This window comes from Ornithodoros turicata, chromosome 8, assembly GCF_037126465.1.
Source record: "Ornithodoros turicata isolate Travis chromosome 8, ASM3712646v1, whole genome shotgun sequence".
NCBI lineage: Eukaryota > Metazoa > Arthropoda > Arachnida > Ixodida > Argasidae > Ornithodoros > Ornithodoros turicata.
The window spans coordinates 41,719,139-41,739,308 of record NC_088208.1 but is presented as its reverse complement, the minus strand read 5'-3'; the positions used below and the strand labels follow the sequence as shown (position 1 = coordinate 41,739,308).

At 47.4% G+C, this 20,170-nt stretch overlaps 1 protein-coding gene across 2 annotated transcripts; it reads right to left on the bottom strand.

Annotated features, from left to right (window-relative positions):
- Positions 1-11,678: 11,678 nt before the first annotated feature.
- LOC135367459 (uncharacterized) lies at positions 11,679-20,170 on the bottom strand. Of its 2 annotated transcripts, XM_064600749.1 has the most exons (3): positions 20,020-20,170; positions 17,830-19,421; positions 11,679-17,774 (listed from the first exon to the last, which is right to left on the bottom strand). In XM_064600749.1, the coding sequence occupies exon 3, from the start codon at positions 16,972-16,974 to the stop codon at positions 12,061-12,063; it is 4,914 nt and encodes a 1,637-aa protein (XP_064456819.1). In that variant the 5' UTR covers positions 16,975-17,774; positions 17,830-19,421; positions 20,020-20,170; the 3' UTR covers positions 11,679-12,060. The 2 variants fall into 2 exon arrangements, with proteins under 2 accessions (XP_064456819.1, XP_064456818.1); XM_064600748.1 differs by having other exon boundaries at positions 17,830-20,170.

The window sequence follows — 20,170 nt, the reverse complement described above, 5'->3', positions numbered from 1 at the left end:
GCTCCTTGTGTTTCCTTCCTCCATGATGGGAGAGGGGCTCGTGGGGGAGAGGCGTGCCTTCGGGCCGCCATGTTGGTGGGCCCTAAAGTGCTGTGTGTGCCCATAGAAAACAATGGGAGGCAACAGAGATTGTGAGTATTTATTGCGCTGCTAGCATTGATCGTTGTTTGTCATCACACAATTTTGTAAGGTGCCAGTATACTGATGTATCCTAACAGTGTTTCACAGGTGTCCTGCCGTTCGATTCTTAATTACGTTATGTTTTGCATTCCGAAACTAGACCGTCACTGCAGTGCAGCGCTGGGGATTGTACTACAGCACGTTTCCCAGCCAATATATTCCAGTACAAAATACGCACGATGCTGAGGTTCCAAAGACCCTTCCGTGTGACATGTCATATCCTACCGAACCGCTACGAAGACGCGCCTCGCCTGTTTGAAACGGCGGTTGGAGAATGTCGATGGCGATGAGGCAGACGTCGTTACGCTTCGGCTCGCGCTTGTTGGGAACTTCATTCTTGTTATATCACTCAACATACCTGACCGATCATTATAATTCCCGTGGAAAAGGTAAAATATGTTTTTTTTCTCTTTCTCTTTTGTTTATTGACTATGGTGCGATACGTGATGAGTCGTTACAAATATGATTAGAAAACGTATGGATATGATGGCATAAAATCAATATTATTATTATGAGGAAAGAGTGAGATAAGTACCACATCAAACAGGCCTTCCTCTACATGCGAACGGCACGTGAACAAATTGGGTGCGCAGTATGTTGAGTAAAGACGCAACGACTTTTCCGTTCGTGATAAAAGTTGACAATATGTCGAAGGTACAATATAGAACCCACGCAAATATTTGCTGCGCAAATCTTTCGTTGAGTGGCTCTTGGAAAATCAACGTTGTTCTTTATGTTCACAATCCACTATTGACCAGGTACAGTTGAAATAGCGTTGATTCAGCACTATCTATCTATACATACAACATTGCTCAACATTAGTCAACATTAGACAACGTGCATTCTACGTTACACCAATAGTCGGTGTTGAACAGCAGCTTATTCTGTGAGAGCTTTTTATTTGTTCAGTTGTACATGTCTGAAGTGAGACGTGATTTATTTAAGGATAGTTTATAACCTTTTTATGCAAAAAATGAAATTGCCACGTCTGAGAATGCTGGAAATGGCTGTTATCGACACAATACATCCTTGTAAGGTAAAGAAATGTCATTGTTGTGATATTCGTAGTATATCCACAGAATATTCACTGGGGGATATTTGTGACGTCTCATGGTGGATATACAGCGGACGTTGTGAAGATACGCGTGACATCTGTGACGTGTGAGACCAATTTGGGAGGTCTGTGGGATATTGATGGTTTGCTGGGACTATTTTGGCTGATAATCAACAACAAAGCCTGGCTTCATGCAGAAAACTTCATCCATTCATCTGATTCTGAACGGTCTTGTTCTCCACTATATTTTGGAGGAAGGCCCGTTGCAAAAGATTTTGGCATGTGGAGGGCGATTTCGTTGAAAGCTGCGGTAATCGCGCGCGTCATCTAGGGTCCGGTATCGAAATCGAAACTACCGCTCGCTGCAGCAGACGGAGCAGACGACAGGGGGTGGCGCTCCTAGTCGCAATCGCATTCCTGGTACGATCTGAATTTAAAAGTTCACTTACATACTATGTTTAGTACGTGCTAGTATTCGTTTTTTTCACTGTTATGGACATGTGTTGACATACAAACACATGTTTCGCTTTGTTCCAGCTGTACAATCGTATCACGTGATTGTCGTCTGCCGGTTTTCACTCTCTTTGCAGACGACACCGAAAGTCGTTTCTCTGATTGTCATGTACGAATTTCCTCAGTGTTTTTAGTTATATTCTTGCTCAAATCAGTGCATACCTTCTTGCTTTACATCTCTGAAGAGTTTTTCGTCACCACATCTGCAAGACGTTGACGTAAGCTGTTATTCCTTCATTTGGTTTGCCGTTCCTATAACGAAGCGCAAATCCTTCCGTGTATTGTGGTAAGCTGTGTAGCTTATGTCAGATTATAGTTGTGCTTGGAAAAATATGTTTGGAACTACAAATGGGGCACGATACACCTGATCGTATAGCGATATGTTCAGTTGTGAAGTTGTGAATATCACGCGCGAGGATACGCTGGCTCTATCTATATATTCTTCTACGTGATAGAGTGAGCCATGAGTCGTGCCAGTCCACAGATTCTATTACATCGTATTTGTGTTCTTCAGCCACATTATACGGCTTTTGTGTTGCGCTATTTGGTCAATTCCGCACCGTGCAACACGATTGGGAAACCGAATGCCGTCTGCGTGGGGAAACCAAGTTAATCCTTCTTTACATACAGCTTACTCTACTAAAATACATCTCAAGTTGTTAAGCGTATTTTTTTCTGTTTGTATTGGTCATTTCCACATCACAGAAGAGTTATTTTCTTGTTCTGTACTTTTGCCCACCCCAGTGTAATTTTCTTGCAGTCAGCTTTTGCTTTTTTACTATGCAACGTATATATGCACAAAAAAAAAAGAAAAGAAAAGGACGCGGAAATATATTGATATATATAAATTCTTTATCAAACGAAAAGCATAAACAGAACTGCAAATGTGTGTTCTGACCAGCGCAAGCCGTAGCAGACGACAAGGCTTGGCCAAGCCTTGTCGTCTGCCACGGCTTTCGCTTTCGAAAGGGATGAGCTTAGCGTGCAGACGCTAAGCACATCTCTTTCGAAAGCTGTAGTTGACTTGGGAGAAAATGCTAGTGGTTTCATTTTTATTAACACGTGTAACATTTTACTGAAACTTTACTGAAGTTTTCAGAAGATATTTTTGCTCGTGACGCAGCATAGTTACGTCACGTGACTGTCGTCTGCTAGCATTTGTTTCTCATCGCAGACGACATGAAAGGAAGAGCAAAATACGAATGTCTTCGTCGCATTTGCGCTATGTTTCGCTAAAATCAGTGCACACTTCGTGATTTTGTGTTTCCGAAGACGATTTCATCACTGCGTGCGGAGATGATACAATGTAAGCTGAATGGCGGTAATTCATTATTTGCTTCCGGACTTCCTTCTTGCAGAGCGACTTTTACGCCTTTACTTTTGCCGTGCGCGGAATTTCTAACTGCTAATTTTCTTGGATACGTTTGCTAGTATTTTTTTTTTTACGCGCTTTGGGTACACTCATTCCAAAATCCGCAGTGGTCTGTGTCTGATCGACAAGGGCAAGACAGAATAGATGTAGTTGTTGTAGGCAGGTTGAAATAACTGCCCTAGAGTGACTATAGAGACTGTTGTATGTGTGTCTCGCAATTTTCATTCGATTTCTACACTGAAATCTCGAGCGAAACAAAATGGGACTGAAAAAAATACACGGAAATATATCGACAGATATAAATAATTTATCCAACGAAAAGCATAAACAGAACTGCAAATGCCCGTTCCGTAGCAGACGACAAGGCTTGGCTGCTCCAAGCTGCTATAGCACACGCTAAGCACATCTCCTTCGAAATTGTAGTTGACTTGGAAGAAAATGCTAGTGGTTTCATTTTTATTAACACGCGTAACGTTTTACTGAAACTTTACTGACGTTTTCAGGAAGATATTTTTGCTCGTGACGCAGCATAGTTACGTCACGTGACTGTCGTCTGCTAGCATTTGTTTCTCATCGCAGACGACATGAAAGGAAAGCAAAATACGAATGTCTTCGTCGCATTTGCGCTATGTTTCGCTAAAATCAGTGCACACTTCGTGATTTTGTGTTTCCGAAGACTATTTCATCACTGCGTGCGGAGATGATACATGCATGTAAGCTGAATGGCGGTAATTCATTATTTGCTTCCGGATTTCCTTCTTGCAGAGCGACTTCTTACTTTTACTTTTGCTGTGCGCGGAATTTCTAACTGCTAATTTTCTTGGATACATTTACTAGTATTTTTGGTACACGTTTTGGGTACGCTCATTCCAAAACACGCAGTGATCAGCGTCTGTCTGACAAGGGCAAGACAAAATAGATGTAGTTGCTATAGGCAGGTTGAAATAACTGCCCTAGAATGACTATAGAGACTGTTGTATGTGTGTCTCGCAAATTTTTATTCGATTTCTACACTGAAATCTCGAATGAAACAAAATGGGATAGAAAACAATTTCTGCGCCGTGGTGAAAAATATATGCGTTCGCACTGCGGACCATCCTATGAAGTGGTCCGCAATGGCATAAAGGTTTAATTTGCGGGCGACCTCTTTGTGGCGAGCGCTACATGCTTCAGTCGGGCTTTGGACATTGTTGATCTCAAATATGTTTTGATGCGACGGAGGCAGGAGAACGATCTTTATGACGGCACGACGTCAGTGGAATGGTTAGTTTGATTTTTAAGAGTTCTGTCAATTCCGATATAAGGTCTCTCTTATATGGCTGTCGACATCCCCCCGAGAAGTGTCCTATAACATATCACAGCAATGTTTTCAAGGGCACGACGCAACGCTGCGTAGCAATATATCGATCGCCATGTCCCGGTGTAACTCAAGACGTCCAGCATCAAAATATGCACAGTAGAATTTAGAGATGAAAGTGATGGTGATTGTCATCCAAACACTCGATAGTACAATCGATGGTTCAGATGACTACTCATTTAAGTATCGGCTCGTTACATCACTCTCAAAAATGACCTTCACCGCATACCACACTCCTAGCCAATCATCACCTCGAATAATATCGTTATCTGCCCTGATTTGTTGAGAACGGGAGGCGTACGCCTTTTTTGTGACAATTATGAACAGCATAAGTGTCACAAGAAATGCGTACGCATCCCGTTTTTAACAAACCAGGGCAGATAACGGTATCATTCGAGATTATGGTTGGCTAGAAGCGTGCTACGCGGTGAAGTTCATTTCTAACAGTACAGCTCAAACGTCCGAGGTCGGTGGCTGGGCCATCAGGCATTTCGACGAAATTGTTTTGTGGCGTTCCACTTCACGCGCACAACGCAATTGCAAAATATTTCGGTCCGAAAGATAACCGCTTCTCCGCTAGGTGTCTCAAAAAACTTCCGCGCAGTGCGCGAAACCTCACTCTATGTGCGCGGCTCTTGCGTGCCAATCCTTCAACGGATCGGGAACATTTTAGAGGGATGTGCTTGGAGAAGTGTGTGTCTATTTGCGAGCGGGTTTCTAGCGATTTTGAACATAAAACAGCAGAGAAGAACGACTGCCAATGTTGCACAAAACCTGCAATATTGATTATTTTTTAATGACACGTTAGGTATTACGTATCGAATTTTTTTTTTTCATTTAATCCCCACAATGTGTACATTACCTAAAAAAATGTCAAGCCCCTAGGTATAGCCATTTTTTAAATGGAAAATCCGAAGTCCGAAGTTTCAGTTTTTTTCGCAAAAATGCATAAGTAGAGACGACAAAAAAAAGCAAACTGCAGGACGGTCTACACTCTTTAAAATGAACATCACCGCATAGCACGCTCCTAGCCAACCATAAATGATATCGTTATCTGCCCTGATTTGTTGAAAACTGTAGGCGTACGCCTTTTTTGTGACAATTATGAACAGCATAAGTGTCACAAAAAAGGCGTACGCCTCCCGTTTTCAACAAATCAGGGCAGATAACGATATCATTCGAGATTATGGTTGGCTAGGAGCGTGCTATGCGGCGAAGTTCATTTTTAAGAGTGTAGTGCCTCTAGTTTGCAGAAATAAAATATATCGAGGGTGTTTTTCCTTGTTAGGAACATACAATTTTTTGAAGTAGAGCGGTGTAGTATCTATGCCGCACGTGAGGTTTCTGGGTCCCGGGCCGCCTACGCCCCCAGCATACTACCCGACCTACGGCGCCTTCACCCCTGTGTTCCGTGTTAGAGCACCGCACGGGCCCGGGCTTACCCGAAAGCCCGAGCCCGATCCGGCCCACGGGCCGGGCCGGGCTAGAGTTTTAGTCACCGGGTCCGAGCCGGGTACGGGATTGAACACGCTGGCCGGTCGGGCTTGTATGCGAGCAAATTCAACGGGACTGGACAGCTGAATTTTGATGTCACTTTCTTTTTCCATTGGTTATGGGATATCATGGTATTCTCATCTAGAACTATCACCTTTTTATACAGGGTGCGTCACGTAACGAGCCATTTGTCCTTGTAAAAAAAGAAAAAAAGAAAAGGCTCAACAGAAAAATATGGGGTAAGCGGTTGCCTTCCACCACCACTCAATTTGACACCTACTAAAAATAATTTCGACGACTAATAATTGAAATGAATCGAATTTTTTAATTGAACTCGGAAATTTCCCTAGTCAATGTAACGTTTTTCTTGCTCAGTCCGATAGACCGTGGTTGAATTAGCCAAACTCACCGCAAAATACGATTCGTAGTACGGTGGTTATGTCCAGAAAAGTTGTCCGAAAATTGAGGTTTAGTTGCGCATCTTTCAGCTGGCAAAGGCGCAAATAAAAACCTCAGTTTTCGGACGACTTTCCCGCATATAACAGCCGTACAATACGTAACGTATTTTGCAGTGGGATTGGTTAATTCAACCACGGTCTATCTCATTTAGCAGGAAAAACGTTACATTGGCTAGACAAATTTCCGAGTTCAGTTCAAAAAAGTCAATTCATTTATATTAGAGGTCGTTGAAAGTAATTTTAGTAGGTGGAAAATTCAATGGCCGGAAGGTAGCCGCTTGCCCCATATTTTTCTGTTGAGCCGTTTTCTTACAAGGGTCAAATCACACGTTGCGTGACCAACCCTGTATGTGATCATGATTATTTCGTGTAATGAGTCTGCTAGATTTCGCACGTGCACTCACACACATTTGGGGACAATTGGTGTGGCGGGCGTGCTGAGTGTCCGGCACGAGGGTCAGTTAGGTTAGGTGTTCTGACATATTTCGTTCGCGGGAGAGTACGAGAAAGGGGAACTAGCACCGGTGCGTGCGCAATAGAGCGGAGATGAGTCTCTCTTGAACCGCAAGGTACAAACATATCGCCCACGCGCCGTTCCGCGCTGCCTTCCCAAGCAAAAGCAAGCAAGCAAGCACCAAGCACAGAGCGACTTGCCGGCAGAGAAACACAGCCGTTCCGTTCGAGTGTACCTCATCACTCTCCCTACCAGTTAGCTGCGTCCTTTTCCTCCCTGGGCTTTGCTCTTTAGTAAATGTAAATAGAAACACGCGTCTCCGGGCCTCGAGAACACATAGAGCAGAGGCGGGCAGGGACGGGGCCTCAGCATGGAAACAGTTGGGTTCAGGCTGGGCCGGTGGAGTCGGGTATGGGCCGGGAAAGGACTGGAAATCTAGACGATGTCGGGCCCGGACCGGGCCGTAACAGCCCGGCCTGGGCCCTGCACGGGCCTGAAAATTAGGCCCGTGCAGTTCTCTATTCCATGTTAAGCTGGGTTACAGTAACACGGCGCTGTGCAGAGCTTGCCACATCCTAGCTACAATCCTTCATATCATCGAAGACTGTGAGCGGTACACGTGTGAACGCTGGGTGTTACGATGCCAACTTGAGCTCCTTTCCATTTCTTTATAAGAATATTTCCCCCAAAGTACTTGACCCATGGAGTTCCCCTCTGCATCAGTGTCGGGCTGTTCGCTCCATTTTTGCTTTCATGCAAGCCACTGGACGTCTGGATGTGCTCTAAACAGAACTCCGACCTGTCGTCGCTTCGCGTTCATCATAATTCATCCTCTCATGTTAACCGCTGTGAAGTGGGGTAGGGTCCTGTTGCTACCTTGGGGTAACATCCCATGCATGTCATCATAACTTCTTCCTCATTTATTGTTGTTGTTGTTCTTCTTCTCATACTACGATTTCTTTCAAGGAATAGTTGCTGCCCCGGACCAATGGACAAGACAAGGTGGAAATAAGGGTCTCACCTCCACCACAGAGACAGCCGGGAGCTTCACCCACAGCACAACGGAATACCTACACCAAAGCGAACTACTGGCGGAGCTGCGCCACTGGTGTCATTGGTGTATTTGTTGTTAGGACTGTAGATTACTTTTAGAAAGCCAGCCAGCCAGCCATGTGCATACATGTGACTGTTACTTTGTTGCATGATTTTCTGCGTTGCTTGGTTTCCCACTGATTGCTTGTAAGTTTCTTTCAAGGAATAGTTGCTGCCCCGGACCAATGGACAAGACAAGGTGGAAATAAGGGTCTCACCTCCACCACAGAGACAGCCGGGAGCTTCACCCACAGCACAACGGAATACCTACACCAAAGCGAACTACTGGCGGAGCTGCGCCACTGGTGTCATTGGTGTATTTGTTGTTAGGACTGTAGATTACTTTTAGAAAGCCAGCCAGCCAGCCAGCCATGTGCATACATGTGACTGTTACTTTGTTGCATGATTTTCTGCGTTGCTCGGTTTCCCACTGATTGCTTGTAAGTTTCTTTCAAGGAATAGTTGCTGCCCCGGACCAATGGACAAGACAAGGTGGAAATAAGGGTCTCACCTCCACCACAGAGACAGCCGGGAGCTTCACCCACAGCACAACGGAATACCTACACCAAAGCGAACTACTGGCGGAGCTGCGCCACTGGTGTCATTGGTGTATTTGTTGTTAGGACTGTAGATTACTTTTAGAAAGCCAGCCAGCCAGCCAGCCATGTGCATACATGTGACTGTTACTTTGTTGCATGATTTTCTGCGTTGCTCGGTTTCCCACTGATTGCTTGTAAGTTTCTTTCAAGGAATAGTTGCTGCCCCGGACCAATGGACAAGACAAGGTGGAAATAAGGGTCTCACCTCCACCACAGAGACAGCCGGGAGCTTCACCCACAGCACAACGGAATACCTACACCAAAGCGAACTACTGGCGGAGCTGCGCCACTGGTGTCATTGGTGTATTTGTTGTTAGGACTGTAGATTACTTTTAGAAAGCCAGCCAGCCAGCCAGCCATGTGCATACATGTGACTGTTACTTTGTTGCATGATTTTCTGCGTTGCTCGGTTTCCCACTGATTGCTTGTAAGTTTCTTTCAAGGAATAGTTGCTGCCCCGGACCAATGGACAAGACAAGGTGGAAATAAGGGTCTCACCTCCACCACAGAGACAGCCGGGAGCTTCACCCACAGCACAACGGAATACCTACACCAAAGCGAACTACTGGCGGAGCTGCGCCACTGGTGTCATTGGTGTATTTGTTGTTAGGACTGTAGATTACTTTTAGAAAGCCAGCCAGCCAGCCAGCCATGTGCATACATGTGACTGTTACTTTGTTGCATGATTTTCTGCGTTGCTCGGTTTCCCACTGATTGCTTGTAAGTTTCTTTCAAGGAATAGTTGCTGCCCCGGACCAATGGACAAGACAAGGTGGAAATAAGGGTCTCACCTCCACCACAGAGACAGCCGGGAGCTTCACCCACAGCACAACGGAATACCTACACCAAAGCGAACTACTGGCGGAGCTGCGCCACTGGTGTCATTGGTGTATTTGTTGTTAGGACTGTAGATTACTTTTAGAAAGCCAGCCAGCCAGCCATGTGCATACATGTGACTGTTACTTTGTTGCATGATTTTCTGCGTTGCTCGGTTTCCCACTGATTGCTTGTAAGTTTCTTTCAAGGAATAGTTGCTGCCCCGGACCAATGGACAAGACAAGGTGGAAATAAGGGTCTCACCTCCACCACAGAGACAGCCGGGAGCTTCACCCACAGCACAACGGAATACCTACACCAAAGCGAACTACTGGCGGAGCTGCGCCACTGGTGTCATTGGTGTATTTGTTGTTAGGACTGTAGATTACTTTTAGAAAGCCAGCCAGCCAGCCATGTGCATACATGTGACTGTTACTTTGTTGCATGATTTTCTGCGTTGCTCGGTTTCCCACTGATTGCTTGTAAGTTTCTTTCAAGGAATAGTTGCTGCCCCGGACCAATGGACAAGACAAGGTGGAAATAAGGGTCTCACCTCCACCACAGAGACAGCCGGGAGCTTCACCCACAGCACAACGGAATACCTACACCAAAGCGAACTACTGGCGGAGCTGCGCCACTGGTGTCATTGGTGTATTTGTTGTTAGGACTGTAGATTACTTTTAGAAAGCCAGCCAGCCATGTGCATACATGTGACTGTTACTTTGTTGCATGATTTTCTGCGTTGCTCGGTTTCCCACTGATTGCTTGTAAGTTTCTTTCAAGGAATAGTTGCTGCCCCGGACCAATGGACAAGACAAGGTGGAAATAAGGGTCTCACCTCCACCACAGAGACAGCCGGGAGCTTCACCCACAGCACAACGGAATACCTACACCAAAGCGAACTACTGGCGGAGCTGCGCCACTGGTGTCATTGGTGTATTTGTTGTTAGGACTGTAGATTACTTTTAGAAAGCCAGCCAGCCAGCCATGTGCATACATGTGACTGTTACTTTGTTGCATGATTTTCTGCGTTGCTCGGTTTCCCACTGATTGCTTGTAAGTTTCTTTCAAGGAATAGTTGCTGCCCCGGACCAATGGACAAGACAAGGTGGAAATAAGGGTCTCACCTCCACCACAGAGACAGCCGGGAGCTTCACCCACAGCACAACGGAATACCTACACCAAAGCGAACTACTGGCGGAGCTGCGCCACTGGTGTCATTGGTGTATTTGTTGTTAGGACTGTAGATTACTTTTAGAAAGCCAGCCAGCCAGCCAGCCATGTGCATACATGTGACTGTTACTTTGTTGCATGATTTTCTGCGTTGCTTGGTTTCCCACTGATTGCTTGTAAGTTTCTTTCAAGGAATAGTTGCTGCCCCGGACCAATGGACAAGACAAGGTGGAAATAAGGGTCTCACCTCCACCACAGAGACAGCCGGGAGCTTCACCCACAGCACAACGGAATACCTACACCAAAGCGAACTACTGGCGGAGCTGCGCCACTGGTGTCATTGGTGTATTTGTTGTTAGGACTGTAGATTACTTTTAGAAAGCCAGCCAGCCAGCCATGTGCATACATGTGACCCCAGGCGAAAATCTGGGCTGGTCCCAGAATGGTTCCAGTTGAATCTGGACTGGTTCCAGTTGGATGTTTGATGGTCCCGGAATGGTTCCAGTTGAATGTGGATGGTCCCAGCTGGATTCCCAAGTGGGGTGGCTGGTTCCACTTTGGTGACATCAGTGGTACCACTCTGGTCTCAGATGGTTCCAGAAGTTCCAGCTGGAGCCTCACAGGTACCATTTTGTTCCCAGAATGGTCGCTGAGACTCCAAGTTGGGCAGCTTCCCCCTTTAAGATTTCATCGTGTCCACACTTGCCATGTTTTGTTTGATCTATTACTCTGATCTATTTTAGCACAGGCATGGTCTCTTTTTATTGCTGTTTATCCAGGTGCGCGCGTCTGCGAATGCTGTAACTCCAATTCGTGCACATTCTCCCCAGGCAAAAATCTGGAGTGGGACCACTTCGAAGTGGTTTATTGGACAGGTCCCACTTTGAGTGTGGGACCACTTAGTGACTGGGACCAGTTGAAAGTGGAACCAGCTTCACGATGGTCCCACTTGAAGTGGAACCAGTGGAATTGATCCAGTGGTCCCCTCTGCTAAGTGGTCCGGGATCCGGCCACTTAGCAGCTGGGACCACTGAATGCATGACCGAAAATAATGAGTAGAAATGCACATATTGTGGGGATGCCAGGGCTGGAGAGGCATGAGGCAGGGCTTGGGGAGAACAATGAGGGCAGCGAACTACCCGTTTAATGGCGAAAGCGATACAGACAACTAGCAACAGAACCGTCAAGTAAGCATGGCGAGCGACGACTACTGACTAGTGGCAAGGGAGTCTCTGGTCATTCAGACGCGGCGAGCGCATGCCACAGCTTTTGCGTAAGCAAGGGGGCGACCTCTGTTGGAGTCCAGGGGAAGTGTGGCATGAGTGAGGAGGAGGGGGAAGGAAAACCCTCACATCCCACCCCTTCCTGAAGACCAAAGTCCCATTTGAAGAAGTTAAACATTGACAACAATATGTCACAATACAAACTAAAATAAGCTATAAGCAACATGACAGTGCACAAACAAGAAAAAAATGTTACTTAGTGGACCAAAAACGTTTCACAGTTCGAGTTCATAGTCACTTAGATAGGACGGCGGTTTGCGCTGTCTATTTGGACGTTGAGAAGGCTGTTCTGTTGTTGGTTGAGACGCTGAATTTACTTGCGTCACTGGCAGTGATGCGGAGTAGTCCGAAGTGTCGGTCAGGTCACTGGCAGGCTGCGATGACAAACGGTCTTCGTCGATTTGCGCTGAAAGAGGGGGCACGTATTTCTTTAACTGGGAGACATGCACCGTGCGTGGTTGTTTGGTTTGTCTTATGGACTGTCCCGTAACTGGCATAGCCTGAAACGTCGATGGAGTGAGTTGTTCCGTTAGGCGGTAAACGCCTTTAAAGCGAGGGGAGAGTTTCTCGAGGCCTTGCAGAACTGGCTGTTGGCGGCGAATCCAAACGAAGTCACCCACTTGGAAGGAGTGTTGACGATGGGTTCGATCATATAGCTTTTTTCTACGATGCTGAGCAGTTTCAGAGTTTGTGAGAGCCTCTACGCGTGCAGTTTGAACATCTAGTAGCCGTTCTGCGAGCGACGAAGCACTTGGGGGGCGATGTCGTTCTTCGGGGAGTTTTGGCAAGTATCCGAAGAGAAGTTCAAACGGGCTGAAGCCAGTGCTGGCGTTATACGCTGTATTTACGGCGAATGCAGCTTCTGCTAACTTGGAATCCCAGGGTGGTTGGTTTTGTGGACTGATTTTCCATAGGACTGTGACGAGTGAGCCGTTGCTGCGCTCTATCATTCCGTTTCCTTCCGCTCGGTAGGCAGTGGAGTAGTGTACTTGCACTCCGTGAAGGCGCATGAAACGCACAAACTGGGCAGACTCGAAAGCTGCTCCGTGGTCGGAGAGACAATGGTCTGGGGCACCAAAACGGTAGAATATTGAATGCAGATGGGCTATTACGTCCGCGGTGTTTGTAGAACGTACTGCGGCAGGGATGATGAAGCGTGTTGTGAAGTCAATCACGTTAAAGATGTAGCGGGCACTCCCTGTTGGTGGCATCATTATGTGGTCAAATGCGATGATTGAAAATGGGATTTCAGAGACTGGCATGTGTCCCATAAAGCCAACATTCTTTGAGGTAGGACGATTGTAGAGCTGGCAGGTTTGGCACGATGTAACATAGTTCTGTACTGATGCCGTTAGTCCGGGCCACCAGTAACGGTCGTGAAGCTTGCGTAGTGTGCGTTCTGAACCCATGTGGCCTGCACAATCATGCATAGTATGGAGGATGGCTGATCGCATTTTTGCGGGGACGACCAAGGTTGGGTGCCCAGAGTCCGACTGTTTGTAGAGAATTCCATCGATGTCCAAGAAGTCGCTGCACGATGGGTTGTCTTGCATTGTTAGCCGGGCGGCTGCGCACTGGGGATCCTCTCGTTGCAGTTCAGCGAGTGAACTGTTATGTGCTGTGATGGCAAGTGACAGGCGAGAAAGGTGATCGGCGACAACATTTTGGCGACCTGGGCGATGTTCCACGCTAAAGTCAAATTCAATTAAGTCCATAAGCATGCCTGTGAAGCGACGTGACGGGCGAACGTTGGTGGTAAGGCAAACAACAGTCCAATTGTCGGTAATGAGAGGAAACTTTCGGCCTAAAAGGTAGTGGCGGAACCTTAACGTAATGGCCCAATGGACGGCGATACATTCCCAAACATTACTGTGCAGTTTTTGTTCGTCAGGCGTAAGCTTGCGGCTAGCATACTCGATGACTGTGTCATGGCCATTCTGAAGTTGAGTAAGCACTGCACCGACAGCTGATGCGGATGCATCTGTAGTTACAGTAGTTGGAACTTCCTCAAGAAAATGTCCCAGAAGTGGCGCTTCAGTAAGGGCTTTGCGTACAGTCTGAAAAGCTTGTTCACACGTAGTGTTCCAATACCACTCGGGGGCTTTGACGAGGGCATACAGTGGGGTGGCAATCCTTGAGAAGTTTTTGATAAAGCGGCGGTAGAAATTTGCAGTTTGTACCCAGGAGAGAACTTGCTTCCGTGTTGTTGGTCTTGGGATGTTTAACATGGCGGTCACTTTGGTTGGATCGGGGAGTTTCCCGTCGCTGCAGAGGATGAATCCTAGAAAACGGATTCGAGATAGCCCGTAACGACACTTATCAAGTGAAACTTTCAGTCCATGGTGTTCCAAGCGGTGGAGCACCAATTGGAGCACTTCGACGAAGTCAGGAAAAGATGATGCGAAAACCAGAATGTCATCTAAATAGATACGAATTCCTGACTTTTGTGGGGCTTTGAAGTTGCTGAACACAAGTTGCATGGCACGTTGAAAGGTAGATGGGGCATTCTTGAGGCCAAAAGGCATACGTGTCCACATGTAAGTGCCACTGTGTGTGATAAAGGCAGTCTTAGCATAGTCCTCTGGTCGAAGGCTGACTTGCCAGTAGGCAAACTTTAAATCGAGACAGGCAAAGTAGGATGCTCCTGCTACATCGTGAATGATGTCGTCTGCATGCGGCAGTGGGTGCACGGCTGTGATTGTAAGTTTGTTTAAGGGTATGTAGTTGACGCAAAGTCGTTTCTTTTGTCCTCTGGTGACGACGATAGCCGGGAAAGCCCATGGCCCTGTAGCTGGAAGGAGGATGCCTTGCTTTAGAAGTTTATCCGTTTGCTCATCCAAAAACCGACGGTCATCTGGGGAGTATCGATATGGACTCCTGCTGTATGGCACTGCGTTGGGTAGTAATTCGATGTGATGCTCAAGTCCTTTTAGATGACCGATGTCATCTTCATTGCGAGCAAAAACACTGTGGTGAGTTGACAAGACTGAGGCGAGCTCCGACTGTTGTGCCTGCGACAGTTCCTTGCCCACAGCTGCTGGTGGCAAGTCGTCGTGAACAGGTATTGTAACGGTTTCATCAGGTGCAGAACGAGTGCAGTGTGATGGTGCCGTGCTTTTGCAAAGGGGCTCCCATGGAGGTTTTGTATCTGGTAGCGACGACTCCTGAAGACCCAGAGTAGGTTGGGCTTCTGGTGCTGTGCCTTGCGCTAGGGACGACTGGTGAAGAACAACTGCGCAAGATGAACGAGGATAGAGTTTGAGATGTGCTTGTACTACTGAACCTGAAGCAGGGTGGTGTACTTCTGCTGGGTTAGGTGGCTCAAAGACAAGGCGGGTGCCTGTTACGCGGAACCAGTCCTCACCCAAAATCAAGGGCAACACGTTATTGTGGAGGACAACAGCCTCTACGACTCCAGAAATAGGTCCAATTGTAATCTTCAGACAGATCGTTCCTTCTGGTAGAACGGTCGATCCACCGACTACTCCCAGTGGTGGCTGGGTCCAAGGAAGTAGCTGTGTGCTGGTCACGAGGGACTGGTGAATAATGGTCATTTTTGACCCAGAGTCAGGAAATGCGTCGCATGGTCCGATACTGGCGATAGTAGCTCTAAAAAATGAGCACTCCAGTTGAGACCCGTCAAAAGTTTCTGATGTGGTGGTATGTAGAGCGTGAGGCACTGGCGGTGCTGGTATGGCAGTAGTCTGTGTTGCAGTCTTTGATGATGAGGAACCGTGATTTTGTCGGCCTTGCTTTGTAGGGCACTTGGAGGAGAGGTGGCCTTTCTCACGACACGAGAAGCAGACAGCTTCGCTTAGTGGGTCACCAGGGCGGAATGCTGGTGCACCGTAGCGCTGAGACAGAGCTTCGTACCGGACTTCTTTTTGTTCCGGGGCTAAGTCCGCAATTCGAACACGCTGTTGTAGAGCATGGGGGCGCGGAGGACCTTCTGGATAAGACTTGAGATTTGCAGTATTGGGACTTGCAAGTTGGTGTTTAGGTGGTCCAGTGTTGGGGGGTCCCAACGATGCACTTGGACGACTTTGATGGCGTTTGTATTCCTCCTGACTGTGACGTGGGGGCACAGAGGTTGGCTGTTGCAAATGCTGGAGTGTGCGATCTATGTCATTGCACATCTCAAGAAACGCTGCCACTGACGCTGGACGCTGTGCGGCGATGCTTGTAGCAGTGGACTGGGTTGATATACCCTGCAGTAGGTACTCCACTTTTTGAGCATCTGTGGGGGGAGCAGGGCATTTGTTGATAGCACGGAGCTTTCCGTAGGCGTAGTCACGCAGGGACTGGGAGCTGTGTTGCACGGTAGCCATAACCTGCTGCTGCCACTGGATCAGTGACGTTTCCTGTGCGAATGTGTCGAGGAAGGCAGTCTTCCATGAGTCCCACGTGGGGTACTCACGACCCGAAGTCAGATGCCAGTTCTTGGCTGTGCCGCGCAGTTTACTGGCCGCGATTAAGCGTGTAGTGTCTGGTGACCATGATGCCAGTTGTTGCGTTCGTTGAAGATCCTCAATCCATAGACGTGCTTTTTGTTTCTTGCCGTCCTCAAAGGCAGGTATGCTAGACGAAATGTCGGGCATGGTGGTGACGTTTATTTGAGGAACGTAAGACATCTGGTAAGGCTGAAGTACAGGATGCAAAGCAGACTGAGGTGCGGTTTGGGGATGGGGCGATGGAATGGCGCTGACTCCGTGGTCCGCTGTCGACGCTTGGGATGTGTTGCTTGAGTGGAGCATGGTTTCACACAATGGAGGAGACATAGGAAGAGTTGACGTAGCTATCTCTGAAGGCACACTCATAGTCATTGGTAGAGATTGCGGGGGTTGTTGGGCTTGTTGCAGGATATGTGTCAGTGTGTTGATGGATGCTGTAAGCTGTTGTAAAATTCGGGGGTCAAAAGGCACAGGAGCTTGAGGGATATCTTGGAGCGTTTCCCGTGTTGTGGATGCTGTGGAACGTTCTGCGTCAAGGCAGGCTTGGAGACGCTGGACGAGTTCTGCGTCCGAGCCGGTTGTGTCAAGATCGCGACGTGAGAGTTCATCCCGAATTAGAAGTGGGCTGAGGCCTGCCATCGTAGCGGCGTCCAATTCCCGCCAATTGATACCCGGCATGGTGGAATCAGCGAGCGAAAGCCGCGTGACAATATGGCGGCTCAAGGCCAAGACGGCGAAGCCGAGGAAGAAGGCAAAGATGGCGCGGCCTGGGAGAAGGTCCGAGAACCGGGGTGACAAGCGAACAAAGCGAGGCTGGGCGGCATTGTGGTACGAGCGGGGTAGGCAATGGGTTGATGTCGACTGCGCCAAATGTGGGGATGCCAGGGCTGGAGAGGCATGAGGCAGGGCTTGGGGAGAACAATGAGGGCAGCGAACTACCCGTTTAATGGCGAAAGCGATACAGACAACTAGCAACAGAACCGTCAAGTAAGCATGGCGAGCGACGACTACTGACTAGTGGCAAGGGAGTCTCTGGTCATTCAGACGCGGCGAGCGCGCATGCCACAGCTTTTGCGTAAGCAAGGGGGCGACCTCTGTTGGAGTCCAGGGGAAGTGCGGCATGAGTGAGGAGGAGGGGGAAGGAAAACCCTCACAATATAGCTCAAGTAATTACCGTTTATTCTGCTAAAAGCATACACTGAGCAGAAAGAAATAATCAATACATCTCTACATTTACATCCCACGCAGTATAAGTCTGATCACTCACTGTGTCTAGACAAAGCATATGCCTGACTGTGCGATGCACTCACGGACCACAGGGAGCTTTCGTTCGTTGGCCACCTCACATCTTGTATTTTCTTAGAGAAGATGACACGACACTCCTGTTTTCTATGCAGGTCGCGACATACACCCCATTCCTCTTCACCGTACGTTCGGAATCTTCTTATCCTGTTTCTCTTCAAGTTCCTCCGAAGTTTCTAAAATGAAACATCTAATTAATAGTAATCAAAACATCACGGTCATCACTCATACCTGCAAACATTCGCGACGTGCAGTCCGATTGGCGTTTCACAGTGCGGTCTTGCCTCTACGCCGTTTACGTCTTCTTGGCGTCAAAACGCTTCCGGGAAATCGACAATGTGTTGCACAGGAACCATTGTCATCGCATTGTCTTACAAAGCGCACTGAAACACACGTAAATACTGCACAGGAGATACACCATCACCATCCTTGCGACGGTTACTGAAGAGAAAACCAACTTGCTGCGACGCGCAGGGTTGCCAGATGGCGAAGGCCTTGTATAGCCCGTTTTCCGGCCACCTGTAGCCAAAATATAGCCAGTACGCCAGTACCTTCTAGCCAAAAAAATAGCCAAAAGCGCCCGACGTGTTTGTGCATGCTACACATGCTGCGGGAGGCGCTCCTTGTCCTTCCTTGTTATCCGTTTCGGTTTGACTGCTGACGCAGAAACGACAGCCGTGCATTGAATGAATGACAGGCATTTATTATTCGTGAAATGATGCGATTAGAACGAAGGAAAATATGAAAAATTCAAGCTCCAGTCAATTGTAGACTGCTAAGGACATTCGTCGGAGTTGTTTCCCGGGTCTTCAGGATCCTCGTCCGCAGTTTCTTCCCATTGACTTTCTCCATAAAGCACGTCGCTCGTGAACTTCTTTAGGAGGTTGTCTGACGGCTTGAAATCGGCACAGCCACAGGAGGGTCTCGAGGGTGGTCAAAGACAAACGGTTCCTCAGGTCTGTTTTCATAACAGTAACCTGACTAAATACTCTTTCTACGACAGCATTGGAGATCGGGACGCTGAGCAGGCCGATAGCGAACCCCGACAGATTCGGGAACATCTTTTTCCCAATGCTGTTTTCCATGCGTCGCAGTTTTATCCAGAACTTGGGCGTGTTCTCATCCCGTGCGTCCTTTATAACAATCTGCAGCAGCGAGAACTCAGATTCGATATCAGAGACTGAGTCGCCAGGAATCAGGTTGCGAAACGATCCGCGAAATGCGGAAAATTATAATTTTCCGCATATAGATAGATATAAGATAGAAAATATGTTTTCTCAAGATTGTTGCATTGTAGCAGCTGTAGAGATTCCAGTACTTCTAAGTTCAATCGAAGTTGTCTCAACACAATTTTGACACAGGCGACAAGGTGGATCTTTCCATCACACCCAGTTTTTCCTCATCCTGCAGGTGGGAGCATTGCATCAGCATTCAGCAAAGCGAAACTTTGTCGCATAAACGCGAGCTTTCAAGGTCAAGGGGAACGCACTGACGCAGCCGTGGATTCAAGGAACGTATGAAACAATGGATTTTTCTCTTGTTTCACATTTTCATCGTTTCTAAACGGAATCACGGTCAAAATTCAGAAAATAGCCCAAAACTAGCCAAATAGCCAAACCCGATTTTTACCCGCCAAATGCGAGCAATATTAGCCAAATTTGGCTATTTCTAGCCAAATCTGGCAACCCTGGCGACGCGTCGAAGTTCTAACTTCCAACTGCCACACCTGCCACTCTCGCTTCTCGCTCCGTCGCTCGCTCTCTCCTCTCCCTCTCGCCGTTTGAAGTTTGAATTGCCGTGGCGTCTTCACATTGCATCAGCCTCTGCAATTACATTTTCTTTTTTTGTTGTCGTCTTTCTTCTAGTATTTAGCTTAATTTTTGTTGTTGTTGAGATGTATTTTTTTACATTACCCTGGTACTTGACCCTGGTAAGCTGACGATACAGCTCAGACACAAAGGCGTTATTCAAGTCGTGCTACACGCCGTTACGTAGGATTCTTTGTCACAAATCAAACCAAGGCACAAAACAATACCAATACATGAAAAATTGTGACAATCTTGGTCTCATTATGACGTAATACCGAACTTGTGCGCAAAGGTAATTCAAAGAAATGAATGTGCACTTGCTTCCGTAGAGAGCACCGTGTACCATGCTAGCAATGCATGCAGAAAAGCTCTCGAGTGTTCGCACATATATTGATGACAACACTACCAGTGTAGTGTAACACGTTCTCTCAAGCATATTATGCACTCAAAATGTATTTGCCTCCGGGTAAAATGCAAGTGTGCTCGATTGAACGTCGGAAGAGCGATCAAGCAACCTGCATCCAGTGCTCGTTTTGGGCAAAAAGCACTTCATAATGGTCAACTAAATATACAGAATGGACGCCTATTTATTCCTTGATGAAGAGTGACTCACCTGTATAAATTTAGGCCCTGTATCCTTGCCAGTACGGTTGGTACGACCGTAATTGCAAGAAGTTGACATGATCGCTGCGGCGACTGTTGTGGGTACAGTAAGATGGCGGCCGGTTTCTTCACGCTCGCGCTCCCTATCCGCGATCCAGCCT

Bases quoted from the DNA above. Each gene is read 5' to 3' on its own strand.
- LOC135367459 (XM_064600748.1), bottom strand. From the start codon at position 16,974: ATGCCGGGTATCAATTGGCGGGAATTGGACGCCGCTACGATGGCAGGC.